Genomic DNA, 21,875 nt, shown 5'->3' on the forward strand with positions numbered 1-21,875 from the left:
GTGATTAAAATAATTTAAAATATAAATCTCCTAGTGTAATGTATATGCTACTTTACTCTGACTTGGAAGCAATTGTTATCAGGGTATTTTGTGACCTTGTGTACTAGAACAGCTGTTACGAAACGGGGGTTGAACAGGACCCGAACGCAGGCCAGGATACAGTGGTAGAATGGTCAACATGCTTATATATTCATGCATGTGATCAATATCCCCATAGATGTCATATTTGTTAAAATAAACCTTAGTTTAGTTGACAAGTGATTTATATAATAGCTGTCATATTTCAGCAAAAAAATATATTTTTCTCTTAATTCACTATAGAGTAGTTTTAAGTATTTTTCTTTGTTGTGAAACATGCATGCGAAACACTGCATAGACAGAGATCTTTTAATTTAAAAAACAACACTGTTTTAATGTTCGATGTCAATACTAAATGGTGACATAATCTTATTTTATAACCGCAGTATGTGCCCGATAAAGTTAAAGGATGCTGTGCGTTTCTTCCTCTGGTTTGGCTCCATCTAGTGGCAGAAGAATCAGATTAAACCCGACAAGGATGACGTTATAATTAAAAGAACAAAAACAAATAATAATCAAACAAACAAAAAACACAAAATGATAATGACTTAATCATTAAAACTGTACCAATGGAACAAGTTACTTCAAACAGTTAATAGCTTTAAAATAAACTAGTGGCACAGCTCTAGTCATGTCGTCTTAAACAGCTCTGCTGATGATCACTGCTGGTCTTTACCTGCAGTCTTTCTCTTGTACACTTGACATTTGTACTTGATTCCGTTATCCTCTTGGATCCCGTTGGGGACGTCTGGAAAACTAGATTGCGAGCACAAGAAAAGAGATCTGGTGGATTTGAGGGAAGTTGAGTAGCGTTCAAGAAAGCCGATGCCATTGAGACCTGATGATACGCAATCGTCTTCATATCTGTCATGTTGGGATAAAAACCTGCAGTTTCAGAGTGTCCTTCAAAGCTAAACATATATTAGTGAAATTAATGGAATGTCTGCAGGTTGTTTTTGTCTCCATAGCAATCTCAGATGTAAAAACATAACTGTCTGAGATCAAAGAAGATGATCAGCTGAGACCGGTGATTTGACACATTTTTTCCGCTAGTTCCCTTCCTGCTTTCGCTGACACGGCTAGAGATTCACAGTTGTAGAATTCCTCTGTCGTCAGAAGACGAGAGCAGAGGCTCGCGTTCTCATCTGATTTATGTTCCTCTTCTGATGAGGAGCAAGTTAACATCTGAAGGTGTCTGTTAAGGAGCTTTGAACGTACCTGTCTTGGACTTCAAACAGCTTTTTGTCGAACTCGGGGAAGAAGACGTCGCATTCAAACTCTGCCATGATGTCAGTCAGGTAGATTAAGTCGCACCGCGGGTGCTCCATCGCTTCCTAATAACAAGCACACGTGACACAATTAAGCAGAAGAACTTTAACAGCAAAGAAACGCAGTACTTAACAACCCGTCCTTTACCTTGTAAACCTGCACTCCTCCAACAATCCAGATGATCTCAATCAGGTCTGCGAGCGGGGGCTCTGAGGCCAAGCGGACGGCAGCATCCAAGCTTTCACACAAAAAGTGGGCATGATCTGGGACAGTGCTGTGGAAGGACAAACAGCCAATAGGGCTGAATTGAGCTGGTCCATATCCAGAGAAACACTGGACAATGGACAATAAAAACCAGATAAAAATGTGTTGCGTTCACTCACAACAGCGTCTTGCTGAGCACTGCATGCAGAATATTGGGCAACGGGAAGGTGGAGTCAGGATGGGAGACCCAACACTGTTTCCCCCAGACCATCATGTTCATGTTTCCTAAAGGAGACAGAAAAAAATGGAACAAAAGTGATGCAAGTGAGAAAGCATTGATAGCATGAAGTGGAAGCAACCTCTGACACATGATGCAGTATCACCTGGTCTCGACACCCTCGTCACAGTGTTCAGGAAATACTGGAACTCAGCCCTGAAAGAGACACTTTAATCAAAGGATGCAGAAACCCTTTGACTGTTAAAATATGTGCCCGTATTACTTTAAAGGTCTGGGCTGCAATCATCATTAACTCTTCTTGGGTCTGCAACGGATGCGTTGGCTCAATAATTTTCTAGAACAAGAAGTTCCTGACACTTTAAGAGATAGATAATATAAACGACAGCAGCCTTGCAGTTGTGCTCTATCCTTGGAGGCTACAATACGAAAGCCTGCGCACCACTTGCTCAGCAGTAATCAATAAATTGGGTCATTGACGAGAAATAAACCAAACCCGTCCCTTGCAGCTTTGTTTGTTTAACTTTCATCTCTAAGAGCCCTGAACTCTTACCCAGTCCAAAGTTCTCAGTGACGCGCACTTACGGTATACTCCAGGGCATTTGGTTGTCTTTCCCAATGCCCCTGTTGTTACAAACTGCCGCGATGACACGCACGGGTTTCTTGTTCCCTTTGGCCGCTTCCATTTCCAGCAGACAGCGAGTCAACGGGACCGGATCAGGGCTGGCGACGCGCACCGACCGAGCGTGTGTGAAGGGGGAGATTTAAGGAAGTGTGAGCGGAGCTGTCGCCGCCCACAGGACCAGGACTTCGTTAGGACACGTTGATCTTTAGTCACCCTGGAGCCACACGGCCGGATTCCCTCTTGCTGCACATTCATTTGCAGAGAGTCATTAAACGCAGCACAAGTCTTCTTCGACAACTTTGATACATCCCTAAATATATCACATATTTGTGAAAAAAGAAAGAAAGAAAAACAAGTCAAAGACAAAGAAGGGGGAAAACAATGTTTGCAGAACAAGCCGCATTAATTAAGAAAGACTGGATCTCCATGGTAACAGCGGGATGAGCTGTGGTCCAGGCTGTCTCCAATGTTGACATCCTAGGAAGAGGGGAGATATCGAGTCAGTAAATAAATAAATAATAAGACATTTCGGTGGATTACGAGATTTGTCAGACATCTTGAACGCTTCAGCAGCCTATGTGACCCCGGCGGGTCACATGAAGGCAGCAGCGTGGAGCAACGATTTGCTTTTTGCTGTCACATCTTGGCTTGTGAGACCCTAATGAATCACATGGTGGATTTTCAGTTGATGGTCGTCATGCCTCTTAAGTGAGTGTGGGGGGTCGGCTGGGGTCTTTGAGGCCAAAATCTCAGAAACACACTGTAATATTCCGAGTATTGAAGCATTCAGGGATGATGATAGAGATTTTGAGAGATTTCAGGCAGACAGGAGTGAAGAAACGAGTATGCATGTAAGTATAAACAAGTAAGAATGTAATTACAGATTAAAACAGTTTTCTGGAAGATTTTAGTTCCAGCAATCCTATTTAGTAACAGATTATAGCAGAAACATTCACATTTACATATTTTTCTCGTGGAGCCAGATCAGTATGAATAAGTTTATTCTGAATGAAAGCAGATTAGTTTGGGATGCACTGATTACTGATGAATAAAAAGCATTGTCCTGTCTGAATAACAAATGGGAAAATTAAATTTATCACATTTTAAACCTTTTGACAATCTAAACTGATTATAATCCATCACCTGCTCAAAGAACAAACTACAAAGTTAAAGGAAACCTTCTTTAAAAAACCAAAAGCCTGATACCTGATGGATAGTCAGTATGTTTCTAATGTATAACGTATATAATGGATAATGTATATATTTATAAAGAATAAAATATAGATGCCTCCAGTTCTTTTTCCATGCTTCTACACTGACACAAAGGTTCTGTTGAGGCACCAATGTATAAATTCTATAATACCACAGCAAAGGTTATGAAAATAAAGATAAATGGTTCTTCTCTCACATTATTAATTTCCTTCCAGGACTCGGAGCTGTAATCAACTGATGACGCCGGTGTTCAACACACATGAAGGAATATAAATCAAGCGAGTCACATTTTCTATGAAATTTCCCTTTTTTTTCTTTCCATCAGATAAACCCAGGGACCTAAGGCAGCACAACCATGTCCATGACGTGATGCAGGGTTTAAAAACAGGCATTTAATTGCCTTTTCATATTTTTATTCATCTTTTTTTAAAAATAGAATGACACTAATCCACTGGCAGGGCTCAGATCTGGCTCACATTGAACTTTGAGACACATTTAATCGTATCTAAGATCTCAGAAATGACAGTAGTATTAGAGGCAGTCGCATGAATCAAGCAAGGATCCCACATTATTGATCATATTGTACCATTTATAAGGAAAATATGAAAGCATTAAACTTTAAATAAACGCGGTTTCCATCCTATAATGTCCTGTTGCATGTCAGGAGAAATAAACTGTGCAAAACGGACAAAAGTTGAGCTCAGTTTTTGAAGCCTTGGGTCAATATTAATTGGCAGTGATTCACTCCAATCAGTTCGTTCCTCAATCCACGTGGAACTAAAGCTATTAAATGTGACGGAAATCACGGAATCATCTGACACTCCTCAAAGTTGTTCCAGAACATGAAACGCTGAGCCTCGGAGGGCCACGGTGTCCGGGCACACATGCGTCACCCTGTCAGTGGAGCACTGACGCACAAAGGTTCGACGCAGCTGCAGAGTAACGCGCGCTGGAGAGGAGATGAGGGAGCACAACGAACCCAACAAAACGGATTAAAGAGCGACTCACGCACGCCTGATCTTTGAGCACATCGCTAGATCCGAGTGTGAAATCCAGTTTTACCTTCCAGTTTCTAAAATCCGTGGAGATTAGCAGCTCAATCTGGCCAAACGCCTCATGTATTTCTGCAGAAATGAACACATATTTTTATGTTCAGTAATCAAAGAGGCTCGGATTTATTCCGAGGACTCATAAGTATTCAGCAACTCTTTATTGCTGATGATAAGACCGGAACATCAGACCGAAACACCTCGCAGCCACGTGTTTTACAGAATTAACTGGTTGATTCTGATCTCCTCAGTATGAAAACACTGTAATTGGTGTCACGAAGTGTAAACAGTGACTGTTCAGCTATCCAGTTTAGGTGTATTACCATTTGATAATAAACATAGCTGTGGTGATCTGGATCAGCACTTGATTATAATGGTGCGTTTGGATTTAGGGAGAGTTATAAATGAAACGTTGATGTCCTCACCTGAAATTTGCTGCTTAGGTTTGGTTCATCTGCTTCTTCCTGATAATACTCAACTCAAGAGACAAGAGGGTTTTTTGTTGTATTTTTTAAACTGAACGACTTTGTTGGTTCACATCAAAATTGTGTGCTTTAATGTTAAACATATTTCTTTTAAATAATCTAGACTTTCCTGTATTTACATTGTAGTTGTAGTTGTTACACAGACCTGCGGTGGCAGTAAAAGACGTTTGTCTTTTATTGGTCCAGTGCAGTCCAAATATTTCTGTCCAGACAAAACATCATCAGAAAACTTCTAGCTAATTTCAATGTACTAACCTTCGAGGCACCAATGGGCCCCCTCTGGTTTAAGTGCCACAAAAATATCCTCATATGAACATTATATTTGACTTGAACTGCATCATCGCTTTTCAGTAACTTTAGGGCTAAGCATGGATATAAGAGTTATGTTTTTATGCCCTTTTTGAACACCCCATTTTTCCATAGTAAACCCCCCCCCCAAGATTGCAATATTTTCCACACACGAGTTGTAAAGTGGAATGTTGGGGTTGAGGTTAAAACAGCCTTGACAAGTTTGATAATTGATCGTAACATGGTGTGATGCATTATTATTTTTGGAGCACTTTTTATTCAGGAAAAAACTTGGTTGCTCTGATAAAAAATACCAATTAAATGTCATATATAAACCTATATATATTTTTAACGTTCACTCATCAATTCAATTTTAGAACAAATAATAGATGTCATTAATTGCTAAACTGGTTGCAGGCAGTGGTTTACCCCATGTGACATCCATGAAAGACAGGCATTGGCTTCAACTCTTCTCCAACTGGCCAACCATGATGCAGGAGACAATTTTTGAAGCCTCTTTCTCGGAACTCTGGGTGGGAAGTGGTTTATTTTGCCTTTGTGCTGCACATTTTAAAATCACACCGTGTAACCCTAAATAAGTATAGATTGGAGCCACATGTGCTGTTGAACGGGTGCTGTAATACCAATCTACCGCTAGATGGCGCCATTGAAGAAGAAGATAATGTCTTCATCTTAAAGTTGCGTTTCCAGGGAGGTTCACGGTTCGGTAAGTAAGATGTTTCTCTGTATTTTGATGGTCAAACGTTTGAAAGGTATAGACAAAACATAATCTTTTTTGTCTCGTTTTTTTAAAAATTTGCATCGCGTATCATGGGGGATATTTAGGGGTTAGGGTTGTGTTGCTGTGTTGCTTAGATGTTTAACTAGAGAGGGTGAGAGATATGTCTTACTAAGAAATTCACCAACAGGCTGCTCAATGAAATGGAGCGTTTAAAGTCCATTTAACTTTGCCCGACAGTAGTGCGACTGTGCAACAGCAGGGTTCACTGGTGCTTCAGGTGTTAAATACAGAAGCTGCAGTGTGTCGACCTGCCGTGTGTGATTGAGACGCAGATCTCAGCTGAAACGTGGCTATGAAACAGACAGGTTAAGGACCTAGCATCCATCTGGGTTTTCATTAAAAGGTTGATTGCGGGGGAGCAATCATTAAAAAAAAAAACAGCCACGTTAGACTTTGTCTTATGACCTTGAAACTAATGCCGATCATTTCTAGAGTTCTCCTTCAGAGGACAGAGCTATATTATGCATGCAATCTATTATTAATGGTCTTGAGTCATGTTACGATCAGACATAGGCTCGGAGAAAATATCTGAGAAGCCCGACTCTCTGGAGGATCCGTCCGTTAACGGGCTTATATAAAAGCAGATACTCCTATATTGTGATATATTATTTACATTTTCTGACTGATAGCTTTGCCTTTAGTGCTGCATTCAAACATTCTAAGATCAAATGTATACATATTACCACTCAAACAAGCAGTGGTTACGACGCATTTTTTATTAATAAGTAATATTGTGAGGCACTTCGCTGACTTATTGTCCCTCAATATCAATCGACCAATCCAAACGCTTCGCTTCCTCATGCTGTCATTTTATTGGTGGACAGCTGTTCGGTTCCCCGTCGCCCCACCTCTATCTGTCAGCCACTGCGCTGCTGGAGCACCGATCACTGTTGATACCCTGTAGTGAACCACAACTCGTTTACTTCATGCTGCAGCGTTTCTGGGACTTTTCCTTTTTAAATGATATTTAACCGTCGGGAAAACTCGCCAAACTTCTCATCGTCTCTGTTCCCCTCCCCCCACTTTTTTTTGACTGTAAGCTCTCAAGCGCTTTTACAGCATGAAGTGTAGTTATGGCAAGGAGTAGCAAGACAGCAGCAAGGACCCTGGAGGATTTGACGCTAGATTCAGGTTATGGTGGAGCCGCTGACTCCTTCAGATCTTCCAGCGCGTCGCTGTGCTGCTCAGAGGCACATGGGGCCAATCACTGGCATCTAACCGACTCGATGCACAGTCGACACAACAGCCTGGACACTGTTAACACGGTGCTGGTCGAAGACGCCGAGATCCTGGAGAGCACCGGGCGCTTGGCTAAATTACCCGAGCTTGAGGATGTACCGTGGAGCCTGGGAGAAGTGGCGTGCGCGCTGAGCAGGGATGAGGAGGTGAGGCTGCCGACCCTTCCGCAGGACGTCCTGCTGAGGCTCTCGGTGATGGTGAGCCGGGCTCTGGTGAGGGTCGCCAGGGAGGCGCAGCGCCTCAGCCTGCGCTACGCCAAATGCACCAAATATGAGATTCAAAGTGCCATAAGGATTGTCCTGTCATGGACCGTCTCCATAAACTGCATCAGCGCGGCCCTCAGTGCCTTGTCCATGTACAACATGAGCACAGAAGAGGAGAAGTTCAGCCGCGGCAAATCGGTGCGCTGCGGACTCATCTTCAACGTGGGGAAGTTTTTCAGGTGGATGGTCGACAGCCGCGTGGCTGTCAGGATCCACGAACACGCCGCGATCTACCTTGCTGCGTGCATGGAGAGCCTCTTCCGCGAGGTGTACGCGCGGGTGCTGCGCAGTGCGCCGCTGGAGCGCGATAACGGGATCCCCAAGTTCACGGTGGAGACCCTGGAGCAGGCCGTCAGTAGTGATGCCGAGGTATGGGGTTCTCTGCTCCCCTGGCAACACCTAATCTGTGGCAAGAACGCAAACGGTGAGTTCTGAAAAGAAGCCTTCCTTGAATTAAAACCCTTGAAATGATGTTCTTCTTCCCTGTATTCACGAACTTAAGAACCTCTGAAATCATGCCTCATATCAGGCGGGTTAAGGCTATTCATCATTTTACTGCATGTATTTATAGTATTGAATGTGCAATACTATGAGGCCAGCTCAGTAAGTGATGGCTTGAGATTTCTTTTGTGTAAATGGTTCTCTCTGATGAAATCTACCTCTCACCCAGAGGGGAGAGTATTCTCCTGTGTGAGATCCACCTGTAAGTGTTTAGAAAATCCCATTTGAGCTTTGAAACATGTGCAGTCGTATTCAGACGGCGCCGCTCCACCTGTGATGCATCACGGGCCACATGCCTTGCCCCTTGCTGTGATTGATGCTACGAGAGTGCTGTGGTGGCCCACTTGCAACAGGTTTATGTAATGAAAGGCCTTGGGGGGTGAGGGGCATGTGGTACCATGCATTATTCAGAGCCAATGTGAATGAAAAGGGATTTATGCAGCGTGGATGAGAAAAGGGAAACTTACTTTGTGAATGAATCACCAAATTCTGGCTCTCAAATTCATCTCCTTTGCATCTGTTGTGCCTAACAGGTAGAATAAGCATCATCCTTCTGCATGTTTATGTTTAAAGCCACCCCTCTCAGGTAAATATACCAGGCTTGCCAGAAAAAAAAACCCAGCAAAACGATGTGAATCTGGTTTTATGGCTTCAGTCTGGGCCCGTTTCTGATTACCACACGTGTCCATAATCAGTGGATGGTGCTGTTTTACTGGAGCTCACATTTGGCTTTTGACAGATGTGGCTAACCTGCTCCACAGGTATGGAATAAAATGGCCACATGTCTCCTGCTGTCTGTATCAGGTGAGTCTGATTTCAGAAGTCACAAACCAAAAAGGTGATTATATTCCATCATGGCCAGTCAGGACATGCAGAAATTCCAACATGTTGGACAAAGAAATTCTGTAAACAGAATATAGAGTCAATTACAGAGCCTGTGTGTTGAAAACAGGCCTCTAGAGGTCGCTACAAGTTCCAAAAGTTTGTCTCAAAAAGGGCATTATTGCTACATTTCTCCTGTGCTATTTCAGCATAAGTTGTTACTTGTGTAGTTTTTTTAGTGTAAAGAAACCAAAACATTCGTTAAGTCTGTAGATGATCTCATAGTCAAACCCACGTACAGGCATAAATGCCTTTCAAATCACCCCTCCTTATTGCTCCATTCATCCGCTCTCTGCCAGTCCGAGGTGATTTTTACACCGCAGGTAGTCTGGCCTTGTCAGGCAGCCTTTATGGATGTGTTTATTACACCACGCCCCAGGTTAATTTCTTTTTAGCCATCTTTTTACTCCCCTTTTGCACCGTCATACCTTTAATAAAGCAGTGCCTTTGTGAATGTATTGCCTTTTGAACTGTAGATGTAATCTAGACATTATTAATGAGCTAAATAATTTTGGAGAACCCCCCCCCCCCCCAGAGAAGATTAAACCAAGAGTTTGACATTTTAGGGGCAGATTTCCTGAAGCTTGCACTGAAAAGCTGAGCTCGGTGTGAGATCAAAGTCAATATCCTGAATTATTTAAATACCTAATCAATACTTTGATGCAGGATCCATATTATATAATGTCTGCCGTCACCTGCTGCTTCTCACGGTTCTGCACCAACATAAGGTCCTCCCACATCCTTCTGCACGTATGCGCTTCCAGCAGGTGTTGGCGGCGTCTCTCGCCGTCACTTCCTTCCACGTGTTGGACTTCCTTTTTCCGAAATGTCTCTGCTTCCAGGACACAACGACAACGAGTCTTTGATCGTGTCAATAATGAGTGTCTCTGATATCATAATATCCAGTGCTCTGGGTCCCGTACCACCCAGGGAGGCTGTTTGTAATCATACTTTAGGTGTGAGATGAATTTAAATCCCAGGAAGAGCTGTTTGACTGAATGGAGAGAGAAAGTAGACCCTTGTGAGTTGGTCACGTCACAGTTCCAGGTCCATTTGGTTTTATGGCTCTGGCCAAACGTGCAAGACTTTAGAGTAAAACGGTCAGTGGCCTTTTTGAAATAAAACTATAAGCAAATATGACAGGGTTACGATTTAAAAAAAAACCTGTGCTGCCTTTTTTTGTGCGCAGGGCCTCCTTGCTGGGTAACAAATATAAAGAGCTTTATTGTTCCCTCTGTGAACACATTTTTATTAGGGAATTTTCCAACAGGCATTTGCAGGAGATTCCACTTCCTGCACTAGTGAACAGAAGGATAGTTAATCTGAAAGAAACTGTGCCGAGAACTGCTTAAAATAAGCAGGCTATCATTCCATCAACTTTCCCGAGACTTTATAAGAAAAATGGTGCCAGTTGTGCAGAGGGGAACAGCCTGTGCAACTGTGCTTCAGGAGAACTTCAATGTCAGTCGGTGGTTCTTTTATGTTTAATCTGAAACATAATCTCCTCAGGAGCAGATTTGAAGGAAAAGGGTTACTCTACGTGCAATTTAAAAAAGACAAAAGCCCAAACACGATCCTAATCTCGGAGCCAGGTTTGTCCCTGGACAAGTATGATGTTCTCTGTTTGAAAACTCTTTTTATGTCTTATAGCTAATTAACTTTGAACAGACGATTCTCTCAGATCTGAGTGATTTGGATTTCTGGCCTCTGTGACCTATTACTTGTGCGGAGGTTTGCTGCATGGAAACCCTGCAGTCCAAATGGATGTTGTTGCACTGTGACGCTCAGGTAGCTGGCCTAATAAGCAACTGCCGCATGCTTTTCCATAAACATACTTCAAATTCAACACTTCTATCATCCCACAATCATCATCATCAATTGGTTTGGGTTTTTTTGCAAATATAATTTGCATCAGTGTGCTTATTTTGAGTAGCCGCGTTAGTGGTAGGGAGTTGGTACGTAGCCAGAGGCACTTCAGCAGTGTATATCTGTGAAACTCTTGCTAAAAGTGCGCTTGTGTTTAAAACGACCCTCTGTGCTCTCTCGCATGGTGTGTGACTCAAGTGTGGTCTTCTCTCTCGCTTTAATGGCAGAATACGACCTGGTTGACCCCCCCCCCCCCCCCCCCCCACACACACACACACACAAACTCACTTTTACATTTGTGAGACCAAATCCAGTCAGCTTATGGATGGCTGTTTGTAGTGGCGTTCGATCCTTGTCTTCCAAACGCTTTTCTGCTGATTTCACCGACATTGATTAATTCCAGATCCAAATCCATTTACAAGCCTTTTGTCTCCCATCCAACAGTCAGCACTGCAGTGTGAGGCCGGTGCCTGGTGCACACATGCTGTGGGGAAGGCAGTCGGACAGAAATGGCTGTGGTCTGCAGTGGTACCACTCAGTTCCAGACCCCATTATGTCTGCAAAGGAGATATAACATATCTGTACTAGGGAACCCCTGACACAGCAGCATACCTTTGAGAATATGGACCCAGAGGAGGACTGAGGACTTCTGCTATCACACAATCTAATGCTCCTGCCAAGGGTACTTTACTTAATGGAGGAGAAAGAGGTCTTTGAATATAGTTAGTTCTGCACTCTGCTGGCAACATTTGGAACATTTTCCCCCGTCATACACCTTACAGCAGACACCAGATAAAATGTTTAGACAGTGTTCAAAAAGTGCACTTTAGACTCAGGTCTACAAACCTGTGTATAAAATGCAAATCTGCAGTACTTTTGTCACCATATATCCAATATAAAAATACATTTATAGGACATAATTTTTGCCATTAACAAATAGGCTTAGATTTTATCGGTATGAGAAACGAAATTATTAATAAAGTAATATTCAAGATCCTATCAAGGGACTTTATACAATCAGAGATTTACACAGGCTGGTATGAAATTCTGCACAATAAATATTTAAGAATAAATGTAATATACCTTTAAACGAATGTGATGAATATCTGATTGGTGTAGGTCTGATGTGCAAACATCCTCTGGAAGCTCTTGTGGTGCAGCAGCAGTTCTGTTTGAGCCTCACCAGTGTTGGTGCTGCACCTCTTGCGTGGCTCAGCAACCACACCATAAACCTCTACCCTTAGAGATGGAAAAGATGGAAATCTCACAAGGCACCACATGGCACACAAATCATATCTGACTGATCAAAGTTTTCTTGCTTGATTTACAATACAGCAAAACAGATTTAACGCTGGCTGTTCCAACCCACTTAAAGTTCATACAAACCCACGTAGCCATGTGCAGTCTTCTATTTGAGGTAAATGTTTTAGTCTATAAGGGACACTTTCCTTCATTTTTTAAAATTTAAATGGCAACAATAAGAATTCTCAGATCTGAACACACTATAAACTGAACACTAAGGAGATGGTGGTGATGAAAAGGGGGAGTCTCAATCAGAAAACTCTGAATAACGGCTGATTATTTCTGTTTTCTACATCAAGGTAAATATAACTCTTATCGTTCTGTTTTTTTTTGTGCTGGCTCTCCAACAGTGAGAATAAACCATAATGGCAGCAACCCTCCAAAAAAAATAAAATCTAGTGCACAATGGACAAAAATCCACCAAAGACATGGTTAGGAAGGAATTCATGATGTTGCCTTTGGAGCCAAGGCAGAGGGAGAGAAACGTGCACAGATGGCAAGTATCGAAACGACAAAATCCATAAAGGAAGCTGTGGGTGACAGATGAGACCCAGACAAGTAATTTCTATTTCTTATTATAGCAGAAAGCAGAGTCTGGGTAAACAAGTGCCAGCAAGTGGATCAGGCCGGCCCAGTATTAGTTTCTACCTCATTGTTTTCACAGCTTTGGATTCCTGTTGTATGAAAAGGAAGAGATACAGTTTAAATAACATTCATTCTGGTCAAGGATACTGGTAAACAAGAGCTCTTCACCTTTGAGCCGAGAAAGTGTCAGAAAAGTGTCGTCTCTGACAGAACAAGCTGCTTGTTAGAACACGTCAGGGTTCCCAGTCGATAGGTCTGTCCGTTGTGAGCAAAGCAGGTTTTCAGCAACAACAACAGTACCATCAAGTTGTCAGCAGCGCCATGCAAATCCGGTTAGACGGGCGTCTCACCTGTTTGGTCTTAGTAACGCACAGATGAGTTGCCGGCAGCAGCGGCGCTGATGAGTTCATTACTTGTGAGAAAACAATCTGAGGTGACATTCAGCCCCCTCTGGCTGTGCGTGGTAATCATCAGAAGAAAATACTGTCGCATCAGAATATCGTTTAACGACTCAGCCAGGGGTCGGGAAACTCGCATCACCCACTCCGTCATTTGAGAAATTAAGTCCCGAATATTACAACCACAAACGATCACGCTGCCAGGAACAAAAAATAACTTACTGTAGAAGGTAACGGTGCTAAATGTAAAAGCTAGCCTGAACCTGTCATTCTTAGTGATCACTACAGCAGGCAAATGCCACTTTCTTTAGAATTCATGGTGTCGTTGCCATAGTTGGACATCAGTCAACCTGGTGGACATTTTTTGTATTATGACTAAAAACACGAAAGAAAAGAGAAAATCTCAAATTCAAGATGGCCACTAGAGCATCTGGCAAACGTAAAAGCTAAATATAAAGCATAAAGTAAAAACTGAGGAGAAATGTAAAAATTAGAATGACTTATTTGACAGACAGAGATGTTGTGGGATAATCTGTCATGTCTGAGAGGGTTGGAGTTGCGTAATCTACCAAGATGCAGCCTCTGCAGCGTGTTGTTGTGCTATCGGTACAAAAGCGTGGCAATTTGTGGTTTGACGTGCATGTTGTGTGTGTTTTTCTCTTGGTTGGAGAAGACAGCAAACTTTTTTGGCTTGAATGCTGCTGCTTGCGTATTGTTCTACCACTATATCTACAACCTCCGGCCGCCTCATGGTGAGACTCCTCTGCATTCGTTTGAAGGTACAGTAAGTTTGCTTTGTCCGTTTTGCTTCTTCAGTTTTGTTATGAGAACGCTACATGCTCTGCCCACTTTAGGCTGGCGGTTCTGGGAATTTGTAGCCTTAAGTGTGGGTGAAATCTTCATGGCTGCCAGCAGCAGCAGCCTCTGACATCGCACATGACCAGAAATGATTGGTAGTGATGGATGGATAGATGAATTGACCACATTACATGAGAGCATGAAAGAACAGATGGTAATTTCTGTCCCCTTATTTTTGGACAGAAGATTAGCTGGCTGAGAAATGTGCTCCTCTGAGCGGCTTTCAGGCTCTCCTGCAGGTTTCAGTAATCCGTAGCTACGGTAATATGCCGGGGCAAGAACATATCCAAGGTTTCTGAGGTGATTGTGGGGAGATGAACTTCTCTTGTTTCATCTTATGCTTGTTTTCTTACCACAGGAAGACTACCGAGCCATTAACTCTATAAACACTGAGCAAATACAGTATAGTTCATGTAACAGAAATAAACACACACTGCTCCCAACATGGAAGTGTCCACTTGGAATAAACGGAGACGCTGACGGGAGGACATGCTGTAATTATCCTTGTATATTGTATACTCTGGATGTATACACTGGTTTGGCCCCATCACTGTTGTTTTCCAGTATCCCTTTCAAACTTCTCATGGTTTGAAATATGGTTTAGATTAAAACACACATGACAACATAACTTGCAACTTCATATCAGTTTCCAGTGTCCATAAAACAACAATTTTATGTTCTGTCTAAGGTAAAAGGACCAAAGTAGAGGGTTAGCAGGGCAGGGGAAGGGATGTGTCTCCAAACACATTGTCCATGTTCCCAGTCGGGCTGCCCTCTAAACAGAGATGGGACAGTTAGAGGAGCCTTAGAGTTCTGCTGCTCAAATTGGGTTGAAAACAAAGGCATGGGTCTCGGTGGTCCAATTCTTGATTGCCGAGCCTTGGATTTGTAGAGAAATTCAATGTGTAAAAGTCACGCATATGGATGCCCCTGAATCAGCCGATGCAGTGCTAATTCTTTTCCACCGGAGTGATATCCCATTACCTTCCATGAGTGCTCAGAGCGCTGGCCTTTGAGCTGTTGGTGAGTCACTGCAGAGCAAAACTTTATCCACCAATTGTCCGCTTTCCATTGTGCAACTGCCTCAATCAAAACCACTGACCTGAAAACATGCTCAGATGGTCTCAATAAGAGTAATCAAGATCTGAATGAATCCTTTTGTCTTCCTGGATTTCTTCTGTTCCTCCCTTGTTTTTCGTATCCTAAATATTCTCTCTCCTGACTTTTTCAGCCTGTCTTTTCTATTTGCTGTGTTTGATTTAATGAGTCCACATTCTGTCAGTCTTGATGGAGAGTAAGTGCAAGGATGAGACAACCTTGTCCCGTCCTACATGTCTGGCAGGCTCCCTAATAGTTCTGTCAATCCAGGTACGGAAGACCTGGCTGAGGGGGTGGGTTGGCTCAGCTGTAGACCGGTACACATGTGTCTGAAGCACAGCAATAAGATCCCTCACGAAGACTACGTTAATGCACGCGGTGTTAAGTCATGTGATGTCAAGCAGACAGCTTTGTGGAGCAATAGATCATCATTTGTGATAAAATTGCGATAAAGTCCACATTTAATGACAGTCCTCAAAGCTTGATGTCACTTCGTTTGATTCCCCAACCAACTGGACACATACTGTAACCTTCACATGCATTTTGATCTTCACCTTCATAGTTAGGATCTGACTTCTATATTAAATTGCACATTCTCAGAGATGTCTAAAGCAGAGACAAATTCCTAAAGATGGGAAGTTCCAATTCCACTCATCTTTAAGGCCATTAATCCTCATATATCCTGACATAATCAGGATCATCAGGAGAATTGGGTCCTATACTAATAATACCTCCCCTTCCCTGACTTTTTCACCTCTGAGTTTGAGTCAGCCACTGCCGGATTACGGAAACAAGGCAGGAGGGATGTGCATGCGACATTTAAAATGGTGTACAGGGCATATAAAACCTAGCACGGAAGCCTTCAATGCAGAAATGTGCGAAGTATTGAGCTGTGTTGTGTGTTGTGACCAGTGTGTATCGGATCTAACTCCAGAACCTTTACATTAAACCACGGTTGATCTCACACTGTGTTTGAGCATTAAAAATCATGTCTACTTCCCTGATGCTCAGCCCACAGCTGAACTCGCAGCATATGGTACGGATTACCCCAGGAGAAGGTACTAGTATACAGTTTTGTTCCTGACATGTTTTATTACTAACATATGCTCATTCCTGCTTCACTTTCCTTTTATTTTTCATCAACCTGGGCAGGAAAAAACAGCCCAAATGTGAAGGGAGACAGACACAAGGCACATTGAGAGAGGCGTACTCACATCCCCGACGGAAGAAATTTAAGCAGAAGTTAGGATTTATGATTGTTTATCTTTGATAAGTGAAGCTAATTTCCAACTCCCACGCCACTGTCATAGAACAATGCTGATTAAAGGCCTCCATAAATGAGTCAGCCCTGTCGTTATCCGCCGACTGGCATTTTTGTTAAGCCGCTGCGATAGATGGAAGTTCGGCGCTCACTCTGACTCACAGCTTGGAGGTGTGAGAGAATGTGTCTGTCACTTTTATACCTGTCTGGATGTTTACATCATGCTTCTGATGCATATAGTCTGACTCACAGCTGGAGGTCTGTTCAAGTAATGACTGAAACAGGATCTACCTGCTATCAGATGATACAGGAGACAGCAAAATCTTTTGTATTTTAGGCATAAAATGTTTGTTTTTTTCTCAAGCAGATGAAATGAATGCCCCCACCAACCCTCCAAATTAAACAACATGCTTTTCATGACAAGTCAGGTGAAGTTTGTTGGAAGATCGCCGGTTTAAACCCGTTTAACTTGTTTTAATCAACCTGTTTTTTTAAAATCAATCTCGTGCTTCACAGTATGGAAAAGAAACTCGATTTTCTGTCCTCATGAACACGATCAAACCTTTATTACACCTGATGAAATGAAGAGCTTGTGTCCAGGCTCATTGCTCGCGCGAGATTGAAACGACTCCGTCTTGGTGATGATCTCTGATTGCAAAAGTAATTTCTGTCATTGTAACCTTTTGCACACCTGCAACTTACCGCTGAAATGAAATTAAAATTCAAGCTCGGCTCCGCTTGTGCGGCATGTTTTAGGTGCTGTGTGTAATCAGATGGAGACAGGAGGAGAGCAGAGAAGAGGATAAAATGCAGCATATGAAAATAAGGTGAAAACAGCAGAGCTTGGGAAAGGCGGTGCTCTCTGTACATGCAAGTGTGGCAGAAGAGAACAGGCAGACCCTGGATCTGAAGTCAATGAGATCAGGGATCCGTCGGCGAGGGAGGCTGCATGCATCAAATTTGGTCTGTTTGCTCCCCTGTCAGTGGTTTGATCCGAGGAGTCTGAGAGCTCTGCTGTCACAGTAATGCTTCAGTCCAGAACTCAGAAAGATGGATGGCAGTGGCTTCGGCGCAGGAGGGGGGTGGATTTTAGCAGCATACTGAACCACTGATGGGTGAGGCGTGGAGGTGAATACTGCAGCTCCAAATCAAACCACTGATTTACTTAGGCCCCAGTAAAAGTCTTCGTATAGTAAGACTTTATATAACTACCCTGTTTGGGTAGTTACTCTATAGCTTCAGAGTGTGGAAATCACACACTCTGAACATTGATCATAATCACAAAGGTACTGTAGGAAGATCAAATAGCAATAATAAAAGATCATCCATCCTCATAGGATTTGCATAGATGAAGTCAGCCAACTCTAACACAGTGGCTAGTGCTGGAACTCCAGCATGCCAGTAACCTAGGTGTAATTCTAATGTATTTTCTATAAAGAAGGGTATAAAAAAGGATCAGGGCCACATATAGAAATCGAAAACCTTATTTCCTCAGTAATGGGAGGAGGGCTCGCTATTGGAAGTGGGCTTGTCTGATCTGCCAATCCACCCTTGTTACTCCGCAGAAGGTAAATGGTGAGCTGCACTCTCGGGCTGTTCATAAAAGCTACGACGCCGCTTTCCCTCCAAAAATCAACCTAAGAAAGGCTTTGTAGTACAGGTACATCATTTTGCTTTGGTAATTTAAAAGCTGAAAACGTGGGCAGCGCTGCCCCGATCCATTTCAAATACAAGAGGCCACAGCCACAGTCTGACAGCTGCAATCATTCAGGCATTTATTTCATCTGCTGTAGACGGAACATTACAGTTCCCCATTCCTGCCTGGCTGATCTAGCCAGAATCTCGGACTGTACCAAATGCACTTCACTCTGCAGGATACAATGCATTTCCTCACATTTGGATGTCTTGATCAAAGGGTTACTCTTTCAAAAGACTGTCTCTAAACCTCTCCAAACTTTTCCTACCAGGATGTTTCCTGATTGTTCCAGTTCTTCATTCTAACTTATGATTCCTACTGACTGCAACGGTTTTCTGGGGGCCGTTTCAGGGCAAATCCCCCCACCACCCTTTTTTTTTTCTTTTAAGGAAAAATGATAACCCTTTACTTCTGTCGCTGCCAACACGCCGGGCTTTCAGCTAAATTTGAGTGAGTGAGCGTCGCTTGGAGCAAACAAATGATGTTGACCCCAGTGTTACCTTGCTGAAGGGGCCAGAAGATTATCACAAAGACATCACACTGTCCACCCGGCTGATGCAGCTGAGGGCATCTCGGTGCAGCTTGGGGTGAGGTGTGTGTGTGTGAGTGGGGGGGTGTTGTTGAATAACAGGATGAGCGAAAGGGAAATGACTAAAACATTTCAACCATAATCTTACTCGCTTCTCTTTCTTTTTCTCCTTTTCTCCCAGTTATTGAACGTTAAAGCTACTAGTTTTTACTGATTACATCATTAATCACGCATCTCTTCAGCACAACAGAGCAAGAAGGAGACACGCTGCATATTTTCCTACATACAATAGAATAAATGCACGCCGTCATACATGTTGGTGGGGAGGAACTCTCTTCCTGACTGCCTGCCCCATGAGGCTGCTTAATCCCTGCCTCAGTGTGACTGACGTGGGTGAAAGCGCAGCACATTTCCACTGCTGCTCTTTTTGATATAATATCCTACTACAATGAGAGGTCAGGTGCCTGAAAATGCAGTCAGCTTGGTTTTTCTGCACGTGCTTGACATCACGAGTCAGAACTGGACTATATTACATGTGTTTAAATGTTGCATCTGAATCAGGTTTAGTTTCTGATCTGAGGGATGGAACACTCATCCTTAAGGCACCGTCAAGGTTATGTGTGGAGGCTGGTGCCTGATGGCTTAATTGAAGTTGGGGAACCATGAGCCGCTGCAATGCCAAAGCAACTGAATGAGGCATGCCAGCAAGACGCCCGCCCCGCTGCCATCAAGGCTAGCAGACAAATGAGATGGAGCAAGAACGATTTTGATTAGCTCAGGTCCGGAAAATCATTCTGTTATCTGAAGGTGACACTCGGATGTTTTAATTGTTTATCTGATTTTTTTTTGTTTGTTGGACCTGAGATGTCAGCTGCTGACATGTGATGCATTTAGCTTTGTGATAAATCCTCACAGAGAGTCGCCACTGAAAAGGTCCAGAGAAAAATTTAAACATGGGCAGCGGGAACTTTGTCTCAGGCGATGTGAATAATTACAGACACTGGCAAAGTGTTTATGACAGTGCGCTCCTGCTTGCTGCAGACTAATCTGTCACTGTTGCTGTTCTCATTTTCTCAGAGGCTGGATTATGTTTGTGGTATTGGTGCAGTTCATCTTTCAGATTGTATGAAGAAAAGTACTGAAACCACAGGTCTGGCAAACTGAAGCTTGTAAATTGGCACGTTAGATTGAAATTGTTCTCATTATCACCCTAATGCACCGATAATGCTGGTACAATGAATATTGACTTTTATGGGATCTTACCTTTACCCTCGCCAGCCACAGCAGTTGCAGTTAGGGTACGTTTGGGCATGGCAATGATTTCATTCCGGTTTCCGCAGTCACGTTTTTCCCCTGGTCAGCACTGGATCTCTGCTCCCACTGGGTTCATAGGATAGGTTTGTTTTTATTGGCTTGAAAATCATTAAAATATCCATAAAAGTCCATGTGAAGCATATTGTTAATAAAGAGTCACACTTTTTGTCCCCAGTTCAATGTGTCAAATATGGTGCTAAAATTGATTTTAATGCCAATAATGTTGGATTTAATTTCCCCCATGGCAGCAACACATGTGTTGCTGTGTTCTTTGTGCAAATCGTGCCTTTCTGGTCCTTTTTAACCACTCAGAATATGCTTGCAGGGCGCCACCTGCTCATCAGGGGTTATAGCCAGCCACAAAGTAGCTTAGGGAGCAGTTTGGGGTTCATTGGGTGAGGGTGATTCGGAATTGGTGACAAGTGTTCTGGGGTGCAGGTTTAATTTAAGAAGTGGTGCAAACATATTATAAATTTCATCGCATCCTCCATCCAGTACAACCACAGACATTGGAACCAGGATGGCGGTTGGTTCCAAACCAGAGGAACATTTCCTGTATTAGTGCCTCTACTATTATTGGTGTTAGATGTTATTGTAGGTGCAGATGTGTGTTATTGCAGTAGGAATTCCATTGGCTGCTAGTTTTACATGCAGATACACCCCAGGCTATTATGAGCCGCTGGCTGTTGTGACGCTCATGTGTTGACAGATCAGTTGCTTGGAATATTGGTCTCTAGTCTAAAATTGTACCGTTTTAATTATATTCCTCGTGATTATTGAAAACAACCAAATAGCATATTGTTACAAAAAGTATTTGACAGTCTAATCACTTTATATGACAGCTGGCGTTTGTTTGCTTGTTTTTCTTTCGGCAAAATAACTCAAATGGATTTTAATCAATGGATTTGAAAGAAATTTTCAGAAAATGTTGACACAAAATGTGGGGAAAGGACATAGTTAGAAGAGTTCTACACTCTCTGAGTGTCATTTTTTGTTGTTTGAGTTTAAAAAAAAAAGTTGACTAGCAGCAGTTTGGAGCTATTTCTGTTTCCAGTTTTGGTATCACCCAAACTGGCACCATAAGACGGTTTTGGCGACAGCTGGCTGGAACCCAGTTGAAGTGGCAGTGAAAAACATCCGTCGGTTGTTTTGCAAAAATGAAACTTCAGCAGAAAAAGAGGCCACACATAAGCTTGTCTGTGCCTGCAGTCTTTCCCCTGTTATTGCAATATTGTCTGCACGTCGCTATATGCTGCGCGAACTGACCGAATGTGCTTTTGATTTGGTATTGGACGGCCCTGCAGGCTGTAATGATGTGTTTTTAAGAGCGCAGAACAGCTCATCTCTGGGGGCCCAAACCGCTGCTGTGATATCATTGTGGAAGCAGATCAAGAGGAGAGCAGCTTTGAAGTACCCTTATAGTATGTCACATCACATTATCTGATTAGTGATTATGAAATCAGATGATTTATTTATCCCTTTCTGTCCTTGGAAATAGAAGCATTGTCGACTCTGAGAGGCTCCTTCGCGGCAGCAATGTTTGCTGCAGGGGACAGTGTTCATTTACAGTTTCAGTGTTCGCTCTGGTAATGAAAATTACTCCATGACTTCACGCTCCGCATTGCCTCATCGGACCTATTTGGATGAGACGGCATGTTGCACAGAGGAGATCCACCAGTTTGGGCTGTGGTTACATTGGTTTTGGGGTTTTCAGGCTTGCAGGGTAATGAAGGAAAGATGGCCAAGAGCCACATAAAGAACGGTCTAATATGAGAACAACATTGCCTGATCCACATGCAAGAAACTGCCGAACATGCATTAGGATCACATTAAGGA

General features: G+C 42.9%; 2 protein-coding genes and 1 long non-coding RNA gene across 5 annotated transcripts in view; 1 reads left to right on the forward strand and 2 right to left on the reverse strand.

The window, feature by feature from the left end:
• Positions 1–373: 373 nt before the first annotated feature.
• On the reverse strand, positions 374–2,610 carry LOC101062022 (dihydrofolate reductase). The gene is made up of 7 exons (XM_003967530.3): positions 2,372–2,610; positions 1,935–1,984; positions 1,731–1,836; positions 1,495–1,621; positions 1,297–1,412; positions 755–834; positions 374–521 (listed from the first exon to the last, which is right to left on the reverse strand). The coding sequence occupies exons 1-7, from the start codon at positions 2,470–2,472 to the stop codon at positions 481–483; spliced, it is 621 nt and encodes a 206-aa protein (XP_003967579.2). The 5' UTR covers positions 2,473–2,610; the 3' UTR covers positions 374–480.
• A 4,499-nt stretch (positions 2,611–7,109) lies between these two features.
• The window catches only part of btbd11b (BTB (POZ) domain containing 11b), a 46,061-nt gene continuing 31,295 nt past the window's right edge, over positions 7,110–21,875 (forward strand). The window contains exon 1 of one of the 2 annotated variants that reach the window (XM_011607333.2): positions 7,110–8,173. In XM_011607333.2, coding sequence (XP_011605635.1) covers positions 7,321–8,173 — 853 coding nt within the window. In that variant the 5' untranslated portion in view covers positions 7,110–7,320. The remainder of the gene's footprint in view (positions 8,174–21,875) is intronic. The other variant, XM_003967424.3, reaches the window with a different exon arrangement.
• On the reverse strand, positions 11,305–13,361 carry LOC115251093 (uncharacterized). 2 transcript variants are annotated; one of them, XR_003889647.1, is made up of 4 exons: positions 13,054–13,361; positions 12,949–12,974; positions 12,082–12,237; positions 11,305–11,555 (listed from the first exon to the last, which is right to left on the reverse strand). It is a non-coding gene; the product is annotated as an uncharacterized lncRNA (long non-coding RNA). The 2 variants fall into 2 exon arrangements; XR_003889646.1 differs by lacking the exon at positions 12,949–12,974.

This window comes from Takifugu rubripes, chromosome 9, assembly GCF_901000725.2.
Source record: "Takifugu rubripes chromosome 9, fTakRub1.2, whole genome shotgun sequence".
Taxonomy (NCBI): Eukaryota; Metazoa; Chordata; class Actinopteri; order Tetraodontiformes; family Tetraodontidae; genus Takifugu; species Takifugu rubripes.